Genomic DNA, 10,054 nt, shown 5'->3' on the forward strand with positions numbered 1-10,054 from the left:
AACAGCAATTTTATGGAAATTTATCTTGTGACCCAACACGAGATTTCAGCCATACTCATTTTAGTTTTCCATGGAGAGGCCACTCTGGGGTCACACAACAGTATAAAGAATCGGTCCCATTCTCATCCAGAAAAGTGGGATGATTTTTTTCTCACTTGTCATCTGCATGCAATCCATTTTTTTTACAGTAGCAGCTATTGATCATTTACAGGACCATTTATAGTTTTCTATTTTCTAGAATTGCAATGTATCTGTAAAAATCATATGCCATACTGTGGCATCCGCTTTTCTTCTCGCACCCATAATAGACTTCAATGGGTGAGTCTCATCCGACTTCAGAGTCAAATTGTAGCATGCTGAGATTTTTTTTAGACAGATTCTGTTAGTCAAAAAAATGGCCATCTGCCCCGCCTCACTGAATAACATGGGTCAGTGTGCTATCGGATAAAAAACTGGATAGTACTCATCCGATATACATGGTGGTGGGAGCCCTTACTCGTATATTGCACTATGTGGGCTAATGGCAAATAGGAAAAAAAATTGTATCATTTGGTGATTGCGATAACAAAAATGAATGGGAAGATCCATTTTCCTGGGATCCTCACTGTTACTTTTATTTCCAGGCAACTTGCTTACATCAACGCTGTCTCAGAGAATTGTGACCTAGTTGTGACTTTCAGGCTTGCCGGGCTGCAACAACCTGCATGCTGTCCCCCTACAACTAAATAAATGACCAAAGAAACATCTAAGTGTGGCCTAGTAGCTAATTGAGACCAATCACAGTTCAACTTTAATTTTCAAAACTTCATTCAAAAACTGTAAGGTGGACTCTGATTGGTTACTGAGGGTGATACATGAGGTCTCATGACATTTATGGGGAAATAAAAAAAAATGGGCAATAGTTGAACAAGATAATCAAAAGTATATATATAAAAGTTACAGATTTAGCAATCATACTTTGACATTGTTGCCTGAGAGAGCTCACTAGCCCCTTTGCCACATAAGTAGCCACCAGTATTATTCATCACACGTGGTAAGCTGAGGTCCTGTTACACTATTTGCATTGGGGCTCAGAAGCTTCTAGCTGGCGATAGCCCTTTAGAACACACTATAGAGTGTATAACAATATAAGAAATAAAGACCTTCACAACACTTGAAAATCTGCTGCTTATTCAGCACAACACAATATTTTAATTTGCATTCACACATGAACATACTCATGCCACCCTCCATTTAAATCTGAAATTTTATCCCCTGCTTTTTCATACATTTCCCAAAAATATTACAAAAATAAGTTAAAATTGCCTCATTAATTCTCATTAAATATGACAAAGTCACTTTATGTGGTGGAATAAAAACTGTCAGCAAAGTTCTACAAAATCATTGAGCTTTCATTGAAACGTAGGTTCCATTGGACGTACAGTGTCTCATGCGTCTCAAGAGTCCTGACGTTCTCCATTACACCGTGCTTACAATAGCATGACTTGTTCATGACTTGGGTTGGTCAGAATGTCTTCAAAAAGGAAATTCTGGATCTCCTGGTGATAGACCTTACCATGTCCAGGCTAGCTAAGGAATCAGGTCACATAAGATGTGGTGGTATAGTGGACCTAGTATCCATAATAGTTTTTTCCATCTTATGGTAATCCATAGGCTCTCGCTTTATGGGCTTTGGGTGGATATTTGTCCTTCAAAAATATGTTACAAAATTGTTCTTTTTACCAATGCCACTTAAATAAAGTCTGTAGCCCAAATACAAGACATAATACACCCTCTTAGTCAAAAGTTTAAAAGGGTGATATCATGTTTACTCCATCTGAACTAATGTCAATTTCTCTGTCACTTAATACACTGTATTAGGTGGAGGTTGGTGCAAGGCATCGGGAGGCTGTAGATGAGGTCCTGGTTGGTTTTGTTGGTTATACCATTGGTTATAGTTCTCAAGATAGCTTGGAGAGGAACAGTGAGGAAGACTTTGCTGCTGAGGGGTTCTGCTTCTACTATGGTCCCACATAGATGGCGATGAGGGAGAATTGCAAGCCATTGAATCACTGTTGTTGGGGCTATGCTCCAATCCGGGACCCTCACCATTCTTGTAAAGCTTCTTGAATTTTGACCTGCGGTTCTGGAACCAAATCTTAACCTAAAGAGCAGAAGTCAGAACAGAATTATTAGATTACTGCAAATTGCGAAAATTTAGAGAAATGTTATCTTTTGAACTATTTTGTATGAATTCACCCTAGACTGCTGAGAATTTCAAACTTTTTTTAAATGCCCATTTCATGATTGTATGATAATTTTTATGGTATTTTCTAAAATTCTTAGCTCATACAATGGAAGGTTCACCTCCCCTAAGTGCACACATCTCAACAAAGTGGGCTCGGAAGAGGAGAACTATACTTGGTAAAGACTGATAGGTACCATCATCGACAGCTTGATTTCTTAAAATTCACAGAAAGAAAGAGAAAACAGCTTATGGACTTTAGGCTGCCTTGGCCCTTTGTCACAGCATGATGCTATTGAAATATCGCTTACAAATAATTTCCTACGTGATGCTCAAAACTCTAAATTTTGTCATAATGACATATTCTATAATGACCATCTCTACCCCAAAAGTCAACTCTTTGTCACAAGAGATCTAACAGAGACAAGATATTCTTCATAGATCTCTCTGCATTTAATGATAAATATGGGAAAACATGGTGGTCTTAAGTTTTTTTTGACCATGGAAAACATCTGCATGGAATTTGTATATACTGATGTCTGAAATGGCTTCCTATGAAGTTAGACCTTGTAAAGCATTAGATAAAAACATGAGTGTATAAATATAGTGGCATGGGCATAAGGCAACACTGACCAAATTGTAACTGCAGGATCAGCAAACTGTCTTTAATGCTCTTTTTTCTGTTTGGATTGACCTCTAGACACTGACAGATTCTGTAGATGTATTCACTTGGTGTTCATGTGTTTCTGGGAAGTGTTTTGCTTTCTCTCTAGCTCCTTCCTACCCCCACACTCGCTCTACACCTCTGTCCCGATTTTCCCCCGCCCTGTGACTCATCCCAAGCTCTTCTCCAAAAGGACCAAACCCAGTTTCACAGCAACATTGTGTTTTGTAAATTGGTATGAGGAAGCCTCAGGATACCACCTCCCTGACCATAAACACCCCACCCTGACATCTCCCACCCTTTACAACACCTCAGTTGTCTTTTTTACAAAAAAAAAGGACAAGAACAATATTATACATTATGCAAGTAGGTAATCTTAGTTACATACTTACACAAATTTCCAAACAATTAGACCAAAACTGATCAAAATTGGTGTGCAGTCAAGTCTATTTATTACGCAAAATCTGCCAGCAATTTTTTCTAAAAAAAATTGGTCGGTCATCAACATGAGTACCATAACAATCTTATGCCAACAAAAATCTGATGGTTTTAGACATCAGATTTTTGTTGGTATATGATTGTTATGGCATTGGCTGATGTCTATGAGACCTGAGCCACATGATTATCAGCAAACATTAGACAAATGTTGAGTTTAACAGGATTAGCCGATCATCTAATGTGCACATAGGTCTCCAAACTCTCTACCGAATCAATTAATTGGGATGAATTAAAATTGGTCCAAAACATCATATCACCACTATGAGGTACTATGAAATTTCAGTATATAAAATATATTCTGACATTGTTTAGCTGGGCGCAGCCAGTGGAGGACACATCTCTGCTGCCTTTGGGATCCAGTGGTGTCACTTGTTACGCACCACCAGCCATGTTTCTACACCTATGTTAGAAAGACTCATTTCTGATGGCTTTAGACATCAGATTTTTGTTGGAACTAGATTGTTTATGCCATCGTCTAATGTCTATGACACCATGGTCAAAACATTTCTCCTAAAAAATATTTTTTTTTCCCAGAGGTAGGCCTCATTCACACATCAGTATTTTTAGCAGGATTTCACCAGTATTTGTATGCCAAAACCAGGAGTGTCGCCAAAACGCAGAACAGGAATCTTTCAATTTTAGGTTTTCTTTTGTAAGCTCCTCTCCTGGCTTTGGCATTCAAACACTGATGCAAAAATACTGATGTGTGAATGAGGCCATAAGTTGTATTAAGTCACTTAGCCCTTTCGATTCATTAGGGAAACGTGTACATTTAGCCAAGCAAACATGAATGTGAATAGAGGGATCATAGTAATAGTCATGTCTGTGGCCAGTCCTAGGGTTTATCGCCAATAAATCAATAAATGTATGTAAATTATAATGTAATTTGGACTTTTTTTCTTTTTGCGCTTATCTTTGCATTTTCTTTCAAATCTGTATAATTAAAAAAAATCTTTCTCCTCCTATTTGTTTTTAGAAAAATCTGATTAATAATACAAACATCAGTTCGAATGGATCAAGTTTTGGAACCGCTAAGTTCTAGTCATACTAAATATTTAAGGCAACATAAATAGGGTTCAATATTATTATTACAATTTTTTTGTGGTTGGGGGAGGGAGCTATTTACAAAAAAAGATAGCAATAAAAGTCAATTAAAGGACCCCTAAGGGCAAAACTGATAAGCTTCTTATGCTGCAGAGGCCCGAGGGGGTGGCAAAGTACACCAAAAAGAGAGTCCATGTGTCTTGCTCTACCGTCTCCGGCCCTGTTTTAGGCATAATATAGTGTATCCATTCTGCTTGGAAAGTTTTTATTTTATTGGGTAAAAAAGTCTCACAATCCTTTCTTGGTCGTCAACTATGCATGTACATATCATGCTAGGATAACATTATTCTCCAGTTAGCTCGGCCAGAATATTGTTCTTAATTTTTTCTTATACAACAATCATCACGTAACCAGCACTGCTTATTCTTGTGCCAAACAGTATTACTTTGATGTATAGGATTGTTACATACTCCATAGTGTTACTACATATTTGAGCAGGACCAAGGCTCTTCAGAAGCACCTGCACGTCATAGTGCTCCTATCTTTCTGAATGTCATCTAGCCCTACTTGCCGGGACACATCTTTGTTTATTGCTATGTTGCACGGTGTGTTATTTTATACTCTTGTTTGTTATTACCTGTGTCTGTGTTAGTCCCAGTTGAGCCGCCAGTTCTGCTCTTTCAGGTAGCGCCAAGTACTGGGCCTTCTGGAAACGTCTCTGGAGTGCTGCCAGCTGGTAACTAGAGTAGATAGTCCTGGGCTTTCGGACCTTTTTTGGTTTTCCGTTGACCATTCGCACCTCTGTTTCTGGTTCCTCCTTTATGGAAACTACAAGGAAGATGTAGGGCAGTTGAGAATTGAAGCACCAGATTCTTCTTGACTCTACAAACTGTACCAATACATGGTATGTCCATGTGGATGACCTCACCATGCAACCTTTAATTTCTATGGGTCAAATGGGCCCTCTACTACTACTTTTCATAAAGAGAGTTAGGACAAGATAAGTGCCACCCAACCTATCACAGTTGATCATTGTCATAAAAAAATGTACAATCTACCTTATATTCTCTATATACAGAGTCTATACTTATATACACAATTGCCTACTTATCAGAGGCGTTTGGTTCTTTGGTCACTCATTACTGGTTATTCTACCTTCTACAAATGCTAACTATCCACGGGCTATATCAGCATAAAAAGTCTCATCTTCTTCTTGATATTGAATATTTTATTTCTTCTCAAGTTGTTCTGAAATCCTTTATTCGTTCTCTATATATCTTAAGGAACGACCATCTACAAATCTCCATTACTACTACGTCTCCCTATGCATTTCCTTCCACTTGACCTATGACATCTCAATATCACCTGCTCCTTTCTTCAATCTAGTGCTTACTCCATATTCCCTGGCCAAAACCCACCACAAGTACTGCCTTATTGAGACCATAGAGGTCCTCTTTACTTACGCCTTGTGGTTCCTTATACAACATAGGTCCATATCAGCTCATATAAAATGAGCCCTCTTTTTCTAACTGTATAATGATGTTTTAACTGTATTGCAGTATACTTATTTGATTGTGCTTTAAATACATAATTCACATCTTTTTGCAGTCGGAAATCCTAACTTTATACTAAGTTAAGTGTTACACTTTATTTAAAGTATGTGCGCCTCCTATCAATTTGTGGCTGTTTAGACCCTTTGTGTCCTAATTGAGCCTGCCTGTCTTGAATATTGTTCAAGTACTATGGGTCATTGTCTCAGTATATCTTAGGGGCACATCTGTCTACCATCTTATCTCAGTTCTGAGCTTATGCAGTTTTGCCCAAGGCATATGCCTAGCAAGCCTCAATGGTGCATACACATCTGATATAAGTCCAAAAGACCTAAACCATGGAGTCTACACAGAGATTGAGTCCTCTTACCTCTACAAAGTCAATTGTTTGACATATTTAACATGGTCTACTGATCAAAAGACTCTTGAAATGAGGGGGTATAACAGCAAATAAAACCCTAAAGGTACCAGGGATATCCTAAATATCTCCAATTTTATAGACAGTCAACCTCTATAATACTCAAAGTTTGGGATCATATTTCATGGAAAGACATGAAAAGATTTGGGTTTACTTTAAAAAGATATATTAAATCTAGAACATATTACTTGATCATCTTCTTTGTAACACAATGCCATGTCATATAACCACCACTGTTCAACCTCACGGTAAAATATTGGCTTGTTATTGACATGAAGCCACTATAATGTCGGAGAAGCATTAGAGCGATGCCCTACTGATAAGCTTCATTTGGCTTTATGCAACCATTTATGACCAATACCCACCACAACCAAAGGATACTTTAAAATTATAAATAAAGGCTGCGCAGAAGGTAGAGAATGATTCAATGTAGAATTTCCCTGGTAAACCACACATGAAGGTCAATAGGAACCTAAATTATTGTCTTAAAAATGTCTCATGGACAGAAAATTTAGCAAAAAAAGGGTCATCCAGATATTCCAGGTACGCATGGATCCTATAAGTTAATGATAACACTGAGAACTAAAATACTGGTAGAGACAGACAGCTTAGTCATAGACAGCCCGGATATAAGTAGCGACAGTCAACCCGCCTAACTTTAGCCAGAAACAGACAGTCGGGATATAAGAAGATCAAGTCAGACAGCTTGGTCGTCTTCAACTTTTTGCACACCTTAGATGTACAGTAGATAGACAGACAGCCTGGATATAGGCAGACAGGTAAACAGGAGCTTGGGATTAGAGAAGAGACAGAAAGGGAGGGACATGGTGCATCACAGAATATCTGCAGTAAAGGTAGAAATGCACCCTGATTAAAGCGGCAGACAGAAAGGCAGCAAGAGCTCTATAAGCCCCTTTCCTCCTAAGCTTCTGTCAGTCACACACAGGAATGGAGCCTTTAAAATAATGAAAAACGTCATCGATGTAATGATGTCTCATATAAAGCCAACCAAGCGTCTCAGAAAATATCCCATATATCAATAGTTTATTTTTTTTCCATAAATGATGAAAATGGAAATTTATATTCATGAATATTTGAAGAATATATATATATATATATATATGTAATAAGAATATATGCCGAATATTTTTTGAGTTATAGTAAAAGTAAAAAATTAGTAATCAACTAATGCATTAAATTAATAATTTACTTTAATTAATAGAACTATTATAATTTCATGTGAAGCCACCTTAAAAAAGTACAAATAAATGTGAAAGCTCTTTTGAAAGATCCTTGTTAGCTTTACCTGTCAATGGGCCAGGATTTAAAATTATTTAGTTTATAGGGTTTTTTTTTTAAATAGGGATTTTCTGGATAGACTGTGTGATAATATTCTTTTCCCAATGGCTTCAATGAGGGAATTAGAACAAGCTTACTTTTGCATGGTGTAGATCAGTGGTTCCCAACCTAATGCTGTCCACCAGTTGCAGAACTACAACTCCCAGCATGACTCAGGTCAAGCTGAGAGTTATAGTTCGGCAACCGCTGATGATCATTAGGTTGGAGCCCACTGATCCAGACCAAAGCTAAAACTATTGGCAAATGTTACATGACCTAGTACCGCATGGGTCCATACGTCTGTTAAATCTATTATATTTTCACTGAAGCAATTATTACTTATAAGTTTTCACTTCATTCCATATAAAAAAAAAGTACAGGAACGTCCAATAATCCCACATCCCCATATCAGAACCTGATGTGCCCCAAGTATAATAATTGGGGAGAATGATGACTGTAGTAAGAGGATAGTGCACACTGGACCGTGCGTAACGTTGGACCTGATGTTAATCCCTGCCTTCTTATGTCTTATACCTATATAATCTATACCTCTCTTTCTCAGTCTACGTTTTGATACGTTTTCTCCTATGTGACTTTTTGTTGGCGTTTTTCTTATAGATTTTTTACGTTTTGCCTCTTCTTCTCTGCCTTTTCCCGATGTTCTCTGTTCTGGCACTGTTGGCAGCTTCTTGTTGCCCATCTTTTGCATGATGCCCTATGACAATGCCCTGTCATTACCCTGTATATTCTCCCATGGTGTTCTGTCACCGGGTCCTCTCCCTCTTGGTGTTCTTATTTTGGCCCTTCTCTCGCTTTATATGTCCCATATCTTAGTCTTATTGCCATCATTGTACACCTTCTCTTTTTCTCCAGTACTTCTATATACTTGACATACTATTGATACCTTTTTTCCAAACAGATGTAGCAGAGCTGTTTTTTTCCAACTGGTACATCTCTATGTATACGTTATCTCTAGTTTTACATAGGACTGCAGGTACACCTTCTGCATTATTTTGTGCTACCTCTAGTATCACATACGACGGCTGGTATACCTACTGCATTACCAAAACACATAGAGATGAAACTTATGGTAAATGACAAATTTATCTCTGCTACATCACAAGTGAGTATTTTAGGCTGTCATTTAATGTCATTACATATAAAGGGGTAGATGTCAGCAGCACCCAACTCTACATACCTGACTCTGGAGCTGGAGGTTCTCGGTAATGTCCATAGGAGCGGTATCCACCTCCATACTGATAGTCGTCCTTGGGCATAAAGCCTTCAGATCCCACTAGCCCGCTCAGGTTGAATTGGGGATGATGGTGGTAGTTGTACGGATTGAGTGACTGATAATTCGCCTGGCTTTGGTAGTATTCGTGTTGGCTGGCGACCATTGGACCACTGTAGTAGCCCATGTCCGTGGCAGTGGACTCTGGTAGGGTGGGCGAGTCCTTGGAGTGGCAGCTCAAAGAGGTGCTCAGGTCGGTTAATACGGCCATTTTCTTCTCATAGGTCCCACTCATGTTACGTAAGAAAGATGAGAGATCCCAACAGACCTTCACACACACATCCCTGCTGAGCCCTTATGCACTTCTCCCAGTACAATAAAACCAAACCAAAGCTCCACAGACCAGTTCTACTCCATAATTATAGGGCAGAGAAGGGAGGGTCTCACATTCCTATTGGCTCCAGGAGGAAAGCCTTCCAGGCAAAACAGATTTCTAAACCAGCTCTATATTTATGGCTCAGCTTCATGTCAGTGCAAAAAGAAAAAAAAAACACAAATACACACATATATATATATATACATATATATATATATATATATATATATATATATATATATATATATATATACTATATTCTCCAGTGCAAATGTTTATATAAAGTGGCAACACGTTACAGTGTTGCGGGGGCAGCAGCAGGAAACCTCTGCCTAAATATACACTGTATCCAAGAATAAATGATCCGACAGATGTAGCAGAGCTGAAGTTGTCTAACTGCTCCTTTTTTGGTTTATGGTGAGTTATGGTTGGCCCGCAGTCCCATGTAAAAAGTATGCAACATATTATATCAGCATGACTTTCCGACTCAGCTCTGCTACACAGTTACATAGCTGCTGAAATGAATATTTACATATTTAGAGGCAAACACATAATACACACCTAATTGTATATATTTATGGTAATACACTTATTAATGCTATCAGTGATCAATTCATCATTTGATAATCTGGCAATTGTTTACAGTGCAGAATAGGAGCAATTAATACACAGCTATAATATAACTCCATGTACGGACCCCACCTGGAACCT

The 10,054-nt window shown here is 38.2% G+C and overlaps 1 protein-coding gene across 1 annotated transcript; it reads right to left on the bottom strand.

Annotated features, from left to right (window-relative positions):
- Window positions 1-1,140: 1,140 nt before the first annotated feature.
- On the bottom strand, window positions 1,141-9,389 carry DLX3 (distal-less homeobox 3). The gene is made up of 3 exons (XM_073683236.1): window positions 8,935-9,389; window positions 5,068-5,258; window positions 1,141-2,143 (listed from the first exon to the last, which is right to left on the bottom strand). The coding sequence occupies exons 1-3, from the start codon at window positions 9,260-9,262 to the stop codon at window positions 1,844-1,846; spliced, it is 819 nt and encodes a 272-aa protein (XP_073539337.1). The 5' UTR covers window positions 9,263-9,389; the 3' UTR covers window positions 1,141-1,843.
- Window positions 9,390-10,054: the final 665 nt, after the last annotated feature.

Source organism: Phyllobates terribilis, unplaced genomic scaffold, assembly GCF_046119375.1.
Source record: "Phyllobates terribilis strain yellow unplaced genomic scaffold, ASM4611937v1 Scaffold_5__5_contigs__length_657084704, whole genome shotgun sequence".
Lineage (NCBI taxonomy): Eukaryota > Metazoa > Chordata > Amphibia > Anura > Dendrobatidae > Phyllobates > Phyllobates terribilis.